This window comes from Corythoichthys intestinalis, chromosome 10 (genome assembly GCF_030265065.1).
Source record: "Corythoichthys intestinalis isolate RoL2023-P3 chromosome 10, ASM3026506v1, whole genome shotgun sequence".
Taxonomy (NCBI): Eukaryota; Metazoa; Chordata; class Actinopteri; order Syngnathiformes; family Syngnathidae; genus Corythoichthys; species Corythoichthys intestinalis.
Genome location: NC_080404.1, coordinates 6,232,364 through 6,245,950, shown reverse-complemented (window position 1 = coordinate 6,245,950; position 13,587 = coordinate 6,232,364). Strand labels below are relative to the sequence as shown.

Genomic DNA, 13,587 nt, shown 5'->3' with positions numbered 1-13,587 from the left:
TGATACAATACACTATTGGGTGAAGTTTGGTTGACTTCTGCGCAGCGGTTTGGGAGTTAACATCAAAATTACATTTCTCGGCCATATCGCATAGATCTCACTGTGAAAAGGCTTAAATGGCTTTTTTGACCTAAGTTTGAGGATTGCGCTCAAATCAAATGTCCTAGAACCAAATTTCCACATGTAACTACTAGATTGTGATACAATACACTAATGGGTGAAGTTTGGTTTACTTCTGCGCAGCGGTTTGGGAGTTAACATCAAAATTACATTTCTCGGCCATATCGCATAGATCTCACTGTGAAAAGGCTTAAATGGCTTTTTTGACCTAAGTTTGAGGATTGCGCTCAAACCAAATGTCCTAGAACGAAATTTTCAAATGTAACTACTAGAATGTGATACAATACACTATTGGGTGAAGTTTGGTTGACTTCTGCGCAGCGGTTTGGGAGTTAACATCAAAATTACATTTCTCGGCCATATCGCATAGATCTCACTGTGAAAAGGCTTAAATGACTTTTTTAATTAAGTTTGATGATTGCGCTCAAACAAAATTTCCTAGAACAAAATTTTCAAATGTAACTACTAGATTGTGATACAATACACTATTGGGTGAAGTTTGGTTGACTTCTGCGCAGCGGTTTGGGAGTTAACATCAAAATTACATTTCTCGGCCATATCGCATAGATCTCAGTGTGAAAAGGCTTAAATGGCTTTTTTGACCTAAGTTTGAGGATTGCGCTCAAATCAAATGTCCTAGAACCAAATTTCCACATGTAACTACTAGATTGTGATACAATACACTAATGGGTGAAGTTTGGTTTACTTCTGCGCAGCGGTTTGGGAGTTAACATCAAAATTACATTTCTAGGCCATATCGCATAGATCTCACTGTGAAAAGGCTTAAATGGCTTTTTTGACCTAAGTTTGAGGATTGCGCTCAAACCAAATGTCCTAGAACGAAATTTTCAAATGTAACTATTAGAATGTGATACAATACACTATTGGGTGAAGTTTGGTTGACTTCTGCGCAGCGGTTTGGGAGTTAACATCAAAATTACATTTCTCGGCCATATCGCATAGACCTCACTGTGAAAAGGCTTAAATGGCTTTTTTGACCTAAGTTTGAGGATTGCGCTCAAACAAAATGTCCTAGAACAAAATTTTCAAATGTAACTACTAGATTGTGATACAATACACTATTGGGGCTCCAGTAACCCGCGTTCGGGCAAGGGAAACTTGAATCCTGTAATGTTTTGCATCATAAGGGGTCTTGTGAGCCATGCTTTGTCTGGCCCCTCACCTAGGACCTGTTTGCCATGGGTGACCCTGCCAGGGGCTTAAAGCCCCCAGACAACATAGCTCCTAGGATCATTGGGACACACAAACCCCTCCACCACGATAAGCTTCACACAGACTACTTTTCATTGTGTCAAAGTGTCATTTTGTCAGTGTTGTCCCATGAAAAGATATACTTAAATATCTGCATAAATGCAAGGCGTGTACTCACTTCTGTGATACACTGTACATGTCCGTCCATGATCAAACGTAACTAAATATTCCTTTATTTAAGAAAATTTGTAGTGTTTACTTTGTAATCGCTGTATTCACGGCCATTTTTAACACAAAGTTGCAATTTTTGATGGGGTTGAAAATTTGACAGAACACCGGGCACACGAAGAGGGCAATAAGTCGAGTATGGAGGGGGGATCCTTTTGAAACCCAAAAAGGCTCACACACCTCTCTCTGGTGCAGCAACAATTTTCTGCAGCACATTTGGCTGGCGTGTTGCGAAAAATAAACGAATTCCTTGGCAAAATCAGCTGAATCCGCAGTCCATCTGCATGCTATAAAGCAATGCTGTATTGTGAAATGCTGACCCGGGTGACGTCACCCTCGAATTCCTCCTCAAAACAGGAAGTTATTCATTTTCATGGCACGGGATTCAAAAAATTTAAGAAAAAAAATGATCGCTTCCACACACATCCAAGCGGTCCATTTCATTCAGGAGCATAAAATACCGCGTGGACTATGAAATAAACACGCTTTTCGCTGTCATAGGCACTTTAAAGCACCGTTTTTAAAAAAAGTATTTGACCTAGAGCGCCACCATTAACATGACTGGAAAGAGCGTATTTTATCCTCTCCCCCAGTTTTTATCTGGCACTGATTGACCACGGAAAACCGGAGATATGATCCTTTTAGTTTCAAAATTACAAATCGGTTTTCTCCACTAGAATTTCTATTTTTTTCTCTCTCGCCGGAATATTTTTGTATTTCTTATGTATTAGGTTATCATCTTATTTTTCTTCAAAGTATAATAATAACAGTTCATATAGATAACTTTGAGCTATGAAAAAAATACCATTGTTCAAAAAAATAAAACAAGCATTGTAAGCAGTTACTTACAATGTTACTCATTAGTTGAGTATTCTTTTCACCAAATACTTTTTTACTTGTACTTGAGTACATTTTTTGGATGACTACTTTTACTTGAGTAATATTATTTTGAAGTAACGAGACTCTTACTTGTGCAAAAATTTTGGCTATTACCTACCTCTGGTGGCAAGTCAGTTTAATGTCAATTAAAAGACAAAGTGAGTGGGGGGTGGGGGAACTGTCATAATTGTATATTTTTTCACCAAATAATTAAAAATGTATTATATCATAGCCTATGAATATCATGATATTAAATGGCCCATTTTGGGACAGGAGATTTTTCCATCTCTCACAACACTCATATCAAGTGTTTAACACAAAGTACAGACAGTACCTGTATTTTTGGGCGGGCATAAGGCACATTCCATTCCCCATGCCTCTCCATAGAGACAGCAGCACTCTGTGAATGTCGTCTTCCTGTCAGGACCCAGCGGCAGAGTGCATGTCATGGATTCTGTCACCTTCTGCCAGCAGATACCCTGGAAGTCCATTTGCCCCACCTCATGTTGGTCTAGCGGCAGACACATTCATTCCCATTAATTCAGTCATTCATCCCACATATCAGCTCTCAGAATTCACCAAGCGTTGAATTGTAGGCCCACTAATGGGGAACGTGAGCTGGGATTAGACCGTCGTGAGACAGGTTAGTTTTTGGACTGTGTAAATAATACTTGCCACTTACTAGCCACATCAGGAACATAAATGCAGGTGTTACTGTTGGGATCCAACACCATAGGATGATTACAGTAACAAATGTATGACCCTTCAGTGTTCAAACATTCTGCTCCAGCGCACACCGACTCATCGAGGCACTCATTTATGTCTACCAGAAAAAAAACAGACACAATATTCATGAATTTTTATACACCTTTTGAAACCTTAAACCTACAGTAGAACGAAATTTATGGGTCACTGCAAAATTTGGAAGACATTTTACCTCCCACCATTTCAATTTTAAATAGTCCACAGACTGTACTACTATATTACGTTTTTAAGTCGTATTACCGGTAACTTGTCCTGAGACCAAAATCTAAAATGATAAAAAAGCTAAGAGAAAGTAATGCTTGAAAAATAGTTTTAAAACCATCAAATACAAGTAGAGTAATCACCAACCTGCCACTTTTCAAATAAAAGTAAAAATAGAATTTATTTTGGTGTGGTATTATTTGTTTCACTGCAGTTATAGCTAGCTTCTACTCCTGCAAAAAGCTAACAGTAATACAGATTTGCAACCCCGTTACTCTGAGTATGTCAAATATTGTAAATATCAAAGCATATCATGAAAATGTAACATTGATCTGTAAGATGAGTTAATCAACCCTTTGATAGTATAATACTGATTGTTTATGGATATGTAGCAGAAAACCAGAGAAATTGAATTTTGCAGCCAAAATGTCCTCCAATTCTGTAATGATCCATAACAAACGCATACAAACCTCTGCATTCCATCTTGGAAGGGTCATAGTCCTGTCCCGTCTTGCAATAACACTCATAGCTGCCCACAGTATCTTGACAGAAGCCTCCCTTACACACCTCCTGGCCAAACAGCATGCACTCATCTGCATCTGGAATACAAAAGTCAATTATTCCAACACGCAATAAAATACTATATTATTTTAGAAAACGTTATGCATATTTTATTCACTTGTAAATTCTTGTGTTGCTTTCATGTCACTCCTTCCTAACTTACTTTTGTAGCTTTCAGGTGTAGGAACTTCATAAAGCAAATCTCCACTTGGGATAAATCCTTTTCCTGATGGACACATTTGGTTGAATTGGTCTGGAACAAAGCAGAAATGTGCGTATTAACTCATTGGCTGCTAGATCTGCGCTAACAACAAACATTGTTTCCCCCAGTGCTTTATACTGTAAGCCTAGTCATCTTTAGTACGTGTCTTGCTCGCCTGCAAGGCAAAATCAGTAAAAAGTACAGTGATCCCTCGAAGTAGAGGCAGAGTTTTTTTTTTTTTTTTTTTTACATTTATTTTGTGTGTGTGTGTGTATTCAGTGTATTCAGATTTATCAGCATTGGAAAAAGATGCACATACAGCGCTGGCCAAAAGTATTGGCACCCCTGCAATTCTATCAGATAATGCTCAATTTCTCCCAGAAAATGATTGCAATTACAAATGGTGGTAACATCTTCATTTATTTTGTTTGCAATGAAAAAAACTGAAAATAGAATGAAAAAAAATTAAATCATGATCATTTTACATAAAACTCCAAAAATGGGCCGGACAAAAGTATTTGCACCCTCAGCCTAATACTTGGTAGCACAGCCTTTAGACAAAATAACTGCGAACAACCGCTTCCGGTATCCATCAATGAGTTTCTGACAATGCGCTGCTGGAATTTGAGATTGCTGGCCACTTTAGAAGTCTCCAGTGCCTTCTCTCAAACCACTTTCTAGTGCTTTTTTGGAAGTGTGTTTTGGGTCATTGTCCTTCTGGAAGATCCATGACCTCTGAGGGAGACCCAGCTTTCTCACACGGGGCCCTACATTATGCTGCAAAATGTGTTGGTAGGCTTCAGACTTCATAATGCCATGCACACGGTCGAGCAGTCCAGTGTCAGAGTCAGAAGAGCAACCCCAAAACCTCAGGGAACCTCTGCCATGTTTGACTGTGGGGACTGTGTTCTTTTCTTTGAAGGCCTCGTTTTTTTCCCTGTAAATTCTATGTCGATGCCTTTTATCAAAAAGCTCTACTTTTGTCTCATCTGACCAGAGAACATTCTTCTAAAACGTGTTTGGCTTCCTCAGGTAAGTTTCAGCAAACTCCATCCTGGCTTTTTTATGTCTCTGGGTCAAAAGTGAGGTCTTCCTGGGTATCATACCATACAGTCCCTTTTCATTCAGACGCCGATGTCACTGTTGTACCCTCGGACTGCGGGGCAGCTTGAACTTGTTTGGATGTTCATCGAAGTTCTTTATCCACCATCCACACAATCTTTCGTTGAAATCTCTCGTCAATTTTTCTTTTCCATCCACCTCTAGGGAGGTTAGACACAGTGCCATGGGCTTTACACTTATTGATGACACTGCGCACGGTAGGCACAGGAACATTCAGGTCTTTGGAGATGGACTTGTAGCCTTGAGATTGCGCATGCTTCCTCACAATTTTGCTTCTCATGTCCTCAGAGAGTTCGTTCGTCTTCTTTCTTTTCTCCATGCTCAATGTGGTACACACAAGGACACAGGACAGAGGTTGAGTCAACTTTAATCCATTTTAACTGGCTGCAAGTGTGATTTAGTTATTGCCACCATCTGTGCCACAGGTAAGTAACAGGTGCTCTTAATTACACAAATTAAAGAAGCATCACATGATTTTTCAAAGGGTGCCAATAGACCCTACTCACCAATGTCACAGAATGACGTGTCGCTGTATCCGGCCACCATATTGTCCGTCATTGTTTATCCGTATTCTCAATGGCTTCAATTTGTCGTGCAATTTATAGTGCAATTCATGGAAGCCCCGGTCCTTTCAGATGCTGTAAACTCATTGGATGCGTTGCATAAAAGGCGTTATGTGAAAAAGCTTCAGTCTATCCATTCGCCAGATCCATATTTGATGCCTAAATTGATATTTTTCGACCCGCTGTCTTCGCCCTCTCTGCCTGACATCTGCTACCCTGATATCTACAACTATCTTGTCCACACAAAATCACCCTATTCTCACGAAAGTTTGAAAAACTTTAAGAGCAGCACTCTAAGCAACATTACCCCGTGTAACCCTTTACTTCCAATTTTCTAAAATTGCGACAATCAATAAAAAAAAAAAGTTGACTGCGATGGCCGACGCTTCAAGGATAGGTGGATATTGGACTATTTCTTCAATAAAACACGCAACAACTGTGTCTGACTCATTTGCAAAGAGACAGTCGCTGTTTTCAAAGAGTTCGATGTGACGCGATAATGATATTACCGAACAAGACACGCTGACATGTACGACAACATATAGATACGCAACGAGAAATTATAGCAACTTGAAGCTAGTTTAATGTCACCGCAGCAGTATTTCGCAAGAGCCCGAGTGTCGAAAGAGAACGCCACAAAGACGAGACTGTTGAAATTATGAATTAAAAAAAATAATAAAGCAAATGTGACACACAGAAGGGCTTGCTAAAATTTGTTTAATTATATTGTTCTATGTAAATCAGCCAAGGTACCCCCCCGCATTTTTACCACACCAAATCTGGCCCCCTTTGCAAAAGGTTTGGACACACCTGTTTAACTGATGATCCGTAGACGAGGCCAGCTTCTTTCACTTGGTACCAGCTAAATATTATTCAAAATGTAATGATGGTGGAAGAAGTAAGCATTTTGAATTTGAAACTGTATGTTGTCGGCGATTAGCCTCGCAATGATCTTAATTGTGGTTGTCAGCTCAAAACCCTCTAAATATATATTAAATGCATCTTAACAGATATAAAATGACTACTACATAATCCGTGGTAATCGTTTGGAGTCCAGTTTTCTCGTCGAATTGCAGCAGTCCATCTCGCTCTCCTCTCCGGGTCTCTCGGAATACGGTAGAACTTCAAGTCTCTTCGTCTATCTTCTCTGTTATTGCAACCAACCGCCACACACGCCTTCACCATTTTGATTATTAATGTTAACGGGCAGAAAAACACGCCATATTAGGAGGAATTTACGTAGCGGTAATGCGTCAATACGACGAGTTGACGGACAATATGGCGCATTTGTCCGGTCCATTTTTGGAGTTTTGTGTAAAATGATAATGATTTAATTTTTTTCCTTTCTCTTTTGTGTTTTTTCAGATATTACTACCAACACATTTGTAATTGCAATCAATTTCTGGGAGAAATTGAGCATTATCCGACAGAAAAAAAAACAACCTCATATATATAAGTAAAAAATTTTTAAAATTTTTTAAGCACAGCAAATGTAATAATAATGATATAAGGGAGATATATGTAAAAGAAAACAACTTTTACATGTATGCACCCAATTATCTTAACATTTTTTAATAAAAAACTGTATTAATATTTTTTTTTAATTGAAGGGAATCCGCGATGGACTGAGGGCGCAATGTTTGAAGCACGAAGTAGCGAGGGATCACTCTATACATATTGTAACAGCATTTTAACCATGTTTGATGATACGGTCAATAGCGCAATAGCGACATTTTATGGTCGATATGTGGGGGAAACTGTTTTTACATTGACCGCACGGTAACTTTTAGCCTATTACCACTTTGAACACTGAAACTAAGAAAACAAGACTAGAACCTCACTGTTTTAATGTTATTTAAGACAACGGTAAAGGAACTCATTGTCTGTCATTGACTGCAAGTCCACAATAATACATACCTGTGCCATTGACAGGACAAGGATGAACCTCACAGTTGTCCCCCCAGCCAGCTCCCAGTGTGCAGCAGCATTCTTCCAGTGTGACATGGCTGGTGAGCACACTCTCACATAAGTTCTCATCATTAAGACGGAAGTAGCACTCTTTACGCTCTATAGATGGCACTGAAGGAGAACGACACGGCAGAAGAAAAGGGTTGCACTACAATGTCAGGGGTTTTGTGTTTAAGTGTGTATCATGCGAAACAATTTAAACCAGTTAAATGATTAAGGCTGCATCAAGTAATCGATCAAATCGATTAAAGTCGATTAATAAATTAGTTGCCAACTAATTTGATAATCGATTTTTGCTGGCAGCTGTGAGCAGTCCTGTTTGGATCCTTGTTTGTAAGTTACGTGAGGCTGCACGTGCATGCTAGTGGTTGGAGCAAGAGAGAGAGTTCACTGCTATACTCAGGTTGGGTTGCTGAATGAATAATACTGTATAAGAAGTGTCAAGAGTTAGATTGTCTTTTGTGTTGTTAGATCCAGTGTGCCTCTGTCAAAGGTGAGTAAATGAAGCTAATTGTATTGTTTGTATTCTTTGTTGATAAGGCTTTACGAATTAGCACAAGAGCGCTAAGCTAGTTAGCGATTATGCTAATCAGTGTCTACAGCTATATGTGAAAAATATTAGGAAAGGGTCTAAATATTATTATTAATTTTATTATTCCCTGATTGATTTATTATTTTATATTTATTATTATTTAATTCTACAAATTATTCATCATTATTTATTATTCCTCTTGAGGATAAGCGGCTCTATCTCCTTGCACTAAATATACACCTTATATACAGGTAGTCCACAGGTTACGACGTACTTGACCTATGTGAGTTCAACTTTACAATGCCGGGGTCTCGTTCGCCATTTGGTCACCAGTTTTTTTGTTGTTTTTTTTTTTAATAATGTTGACTTTTGTTTATTGATGCATGCTTTTAATTTGGCGCCGGAAGCATAGTGAAGGTAGCACTTCCACACGAGAGTAGGAGTGCATGTACACACAAAGAAGAACGTGTTTGCACACACGAAGAAGAGCACACGCGCACCGACGAGGAAGCGCGCGTGCACACGAAGAAGTCCCACAGCCAATGAGAGAGAGAGGGGAAAGATTACAGCTCACATTTGTTGCTTTTGAAGCATCCACAGAGGCAACACCTGTAAATAACACTTTATGTACTGTTTATTGTGCGCATTCAATTGTGGGAAAATACTTGGGGCGAGTTTATGGGATTGTTTTTGATGATGTGCGGACGCTAACTAATACATGCTAATAATTTGTGTGGATTGTTACTGCCGTATCAGTAGCTAGTTATACAGTGGTATGAAAAAGTATCTGAACCTTTTGGAATTTCTCACATTTCTGCATAAAATCACCATCAAATGTGATCTGAACTCTGTCAAAATCACACAGATGAAAAAACAGTGTATGCATTACCTAAATCCGCCCAAACATTTACAGGTTTTCATATTTTAATGAGGATAGTATGCAAACAGTGACAGAAGGGGGAAAAATAAGTAAGTGAACCATCACATTTAATACTGTGCCCCCCCTTTGGCAGAAAAAACCTCAACCAGACGCTTCCTGTAGCTGCAGATAAGTCTGGCACATCGATCAGGACTAATCTTGGCTCATTCTTCTCTACAAAACTACTGTAGTCCAGTCTGATTCCTGGGATGTCTGGCATGAATCACTGTCTTTAGGTCATGCCACAACATCTGACTGGGATTCAAGTCTGAACTTTGACTCGGCCACTCCAGAAATTGTATTTTGTTCTTCTGAAACCATTATGAAGTTGATTTACATTTGTGTTTTGGATCATTGTCTCGTTGCAGCACCCATCCTCTTTTTAGCTTCAACTGTCTGACAGACAGCCTCAGGTTTTCCTGCAAAACATCCTGATAAACTTTTGAATTCATTCTTCCATTAATGACTGCAAGTTGTCCAGGCCCAAAGGTAGCAAAACAGCCCCAAATCATGATGCTCCCTCTACCATGCTTCTGTTAGCGCCTCCGTCCCCTGAGCCCTGCTCCTCCTCCCTGTGTGTGCGTGTGCGTGCGTCTTGATTACAGGATTGGGCATATGGGTGAGCCTGGGACCAGGTGCAGTCGATCATCGTTCGCAGCCTACTTAAGCCAGTCCCTGGCATCACTTCATCGCCAGATCAACTACTCTACGTGACGAGTTTGTGACACTAGCCCTTGAAAATTCTAGAAATCTGTATTGCCTTGCTTTAGCTCATGTTACCTTTGTTCACAGATCCTGCACTGCTCTCCTGCCTTCACAGCTCACCTGCCTTCACAGCTCACCTGATTACACACTAATCGCCTGCCTGACTATCTGGACAGAGACTGCCTTCACATACAGCAATAAACAATTGTTACCACTGCCACCTTGTCTTCCCTCTCTGCGCTTGGGTCCCCCGCTCCCCCAGAAACATAACAGCTTCACCGTGGGGATGAGTTGTTGATGTTGGTGAGCTGTTCCATTTTTCCTCCATATATGACGTTGTGTGTTACTCCCAAACAATTCAACTTGGTTTCATCAGTCCACAAAATATTTTGCCAAAACTTCTGTGGCATGTCCAACTGCCTTTTTGCGAACATTAAATGAGCACAATGTTTTTTTAGACAGCAGTGGCTTCCTCTGTGGAGTCCCCCCATGAACATGGCCATAGTTGTACATATAGTGTATGTGTGCACAGGGATATTGGACTGTGCCAGCGATGTCTGTAAGTCTTTAGCAGACACTCCAGGGTTCTTTTTTTTTTTTTTTTTAACTCTCTGAGTATTCTGCGCTGAACTCTTGGCCTCATCTTTGGTGGACAGCCAGTCCTTGGGAGAGAAGCAACAGTGCTAAACTCTCTCCATTTGTAGACAACTTCTCTGACTGTCCATTGATGAACATCCAGACTTTTACAGATGGTTTTGTCTCCTTTCCCAGCTTTATACAAATCAACAATCCTTGATCGCAGGTCTTCAGACAGCTCTTTTCATAGACTCATGATGCACATCAGACAATGCTTTTCATCAAGACAATTCTTACCAAGTGTGTCTTTTATAGTGGGCAGGGCAGCTTTAAACCACTCATCAGTGATTGGGCACACACCTGACTTTGAGCACACACCTGACTTAAATTGTTTGGCAAAAAGTGCTTTCAATTGCTCTTTAAGTCTCCTTAGGCAGAGGGTTCACTTAATTATTTTTCCCTCTTCTGTCATTGTTTGCATGCTATCCTCATTAAAATAAGAAAACCTGTAAATGTTTGGGTGGTTTTAGTTAAATCAGACACTGTTTTTACATCTGTGTGATTTTGACAAAGATCAGATCACATTTGATGGTGATTTTATGAAGAAATGTGAGGAATTCCAAAAGGTTCAGATACTTTTTCATACCACTGTGATTGCACATTTAAATGGCTGTTATTGAAGATGCAACTGATTTCATTTAATTTGTATTTTAGTTTCATTCTGCAAGTGTTAATGTCATGAGCAGCTAAATAAAGTCGGCAAACCACACAAACATCTGACATCGTCATTTTGGAGCTTAGCTCACTGTCTAACTTAGCTCCAACGTCTTGGCGAGGATAGTACAATGACGTATAATACATGTTTTTGGATAGTTATTTTGAGATTTGGTGTGTATTTAGGGGTACTGAAAGGGTTAATTCCTACTTTCCGGAAATTCTGATTACGTCGCCAGCGTAGGAATGGAACTCGTTCGTAACCACCACCTGGGACTACCTGTAATTATTACAAAATACACCACGATTTTTGTGACACCCCAAATGTTAACTGTACTGTTATTAGTGGGTGCACATTAGATTATGATGACGATAATCAAAATTAAAAACAAATTTAAAACAAAAACACAATAAAACAATGTATGGCGTTTCCGTAAGTACTTCTGAGAGCTTTGTATAATGATATATGTACTGATATTATGGCATTTAATTTTGTTTTGCCACCCCAACTTTTTAAGTGTCCCCACCCTGTCACCACTGTGAAATATTTCTAGAGGCTCCATTGCAGACTGGAAATGATGGTCTTTTACAGGCCAAGTTTATCTTGATGAAAGTACGAAGTACTTCAGGGAATACAACATTACTAGATGAACATCAGTCACCTGTGGGAAGAGGCTCACATCTGGACACCATGACATTATACTCTTGGCCGCTGGGACACGTGCAGAGGAAAGAACCTTCAATGTTCACACACTGAGCTTCTCCACAGACACTATTCAGCAGCTCACACTCATTCACGTCTGTTGGAGGGAAAATGTAAAAAGTAAATCAATAAATAAACAAACATTAACAAAGGCTTGTGCTATAAATATAGTTGCATTTTTGCATTTGTGAACCTGCCTTTTAACCAATGTAATCATAACACATTTAGTGTTAACTTTTAAGTATAAACAATTCAAATGTGTATTTTTAATGTCAGACAATAAATGTTAATAAATAAGTAAAAAATAAATTCAAATTTAAGACACATTTAGCTTTTTAACAGTGCCGTCTCTAGCATCAAATGACCTTGAAGGTAGTCATAAATCCTACAAAACTGGCAAAGAGTATTGCAAGTGTTGATGAGTATATAATTTAGTCAACATTTATCATGCATATTAATTTACAATGCCTATCATAAATATTCACCCTCTTCACCTAATTCTAAATTAGATTTATTTTTCCCCCTTAAATTTCTTTATCACGCACCGTAATGACAAACTGAAAAACTGTTTATTAGGTACACCTGTTTTATGTGCATGAATAAATGCACCCTTCACTAAAAACATACTAAAATCCCATCTTACAAATCAAATTTTTACTAGGATAGCTGACACTGAATGATCATATTTTAGTGACATTAATGACAATAGAGGTCCAAACCATTTTGACTGCGATGATAATGGCGAGTCAGGCAGGAATTGCTCAGGGTTTTTTTAAAAATGCTAACCGAAGTCCTGACACTACTTGTGTAATATGTTAGAGTTCTAACTCATACCTGTCATGTTTTGTCTATTTTTGTATGTCTTCCAATTATTTTTGGTATTTCTGGGGTTTTATTTAGTTGATTTTGGTATGTGTTCACTTCCTTAGCATTACTTCCGGCCACTCGTTCACTTTCATCTCACCCGCAACTCGTCCAGCACACTTGATCCTCATCTGCCCTGCGAGTTTGTTAGCCTTTCAGCAGCATATGAGCATTTTTTTCCCCACCAATTATGTCACTAACTCAATTTCTGTCCAGCTCAGATCTTTCACATCCATTCAAAAGTGAGATAATTTGCCATATAACACTAAATGACATCTGTTACAAGCATTCATGAATGCTCATGACCGTGTCATGTCATAATTATGATTGTCTGATGACGCTAATATCTTATGGCGCCACTGTCAAACAATGTGTTACCAAATTCCATTACTAGCAATTAATGAAACAACTGGAAGAGTAACTGAAGATCTGTAGTGTTGCAATGCATACTAGAAGGCATGTTGGACAACAACAGTGTTGACAGCAGGTGGCAGCAGAGGTTGACTATCTCCCCCAAGCTTCTTGAAGCAATAAAGCTTTGCCGGCAATTGCTTCAAAGCTTCATGGTGGTTCATTTGGTCTTATGACAGTCCTATGATGCCGCTGTCAAATAAAGTGTTTCCGGTTAATATCTTTTTAGTGGCTTATAGTCAGGTGCGCCTTATAGTGCGAAAATTACGGAACTTAAAGTACTATTTGTTCTTATTAAGCCCATACATCTAAAAGTTGGTCATTTTTCACCAAAATCAAGAT

General features: G+C 39.1%; 1 protein-coding gene across 10 annotated transcripts in view; it reads right to left on the bottom strand.

The window, feature by feature from the left end:
- ltbp1 (latent transforming growth factor beta binding protein 1) overlaps positions 1-13,587 on the bottom strand; it is a 153,149-nt gene that overhangs the window by 13,243 nt on the left and 126,319 nt on the right. For all 10 annotated transcript variants that reach the window (XM_057847839.1, XM_057847843.1, XM_057847840.1 and 7 more), the window contains 6 exons: positions 11,930-12,067; positions 7,771-7,932; positions 4,130-4,219; positions 3,876-4,004; positions 3,122-3,262; positions 2,774-2,950 (listed from right to left, as the gene is read on the bottom strand). In XM_057847839.1, the coding sequence (XP_057703822.1) occupies positions 2,774-2,950; positions 3,122-3,262; positions 3,876-4,004; positions 4,130-4,219; positions 7,771-7,932; positions 11,930-12,067 (837 nt within the window). The remainder of the gene's footprint in view (positions 1-2,773; positions 2,951-3,121; positions 3,263-3,875; positions 4,005-4,129; positions 4,220-7,770; positions 7,933-11,929; positions 12,068-13,587) is intronic.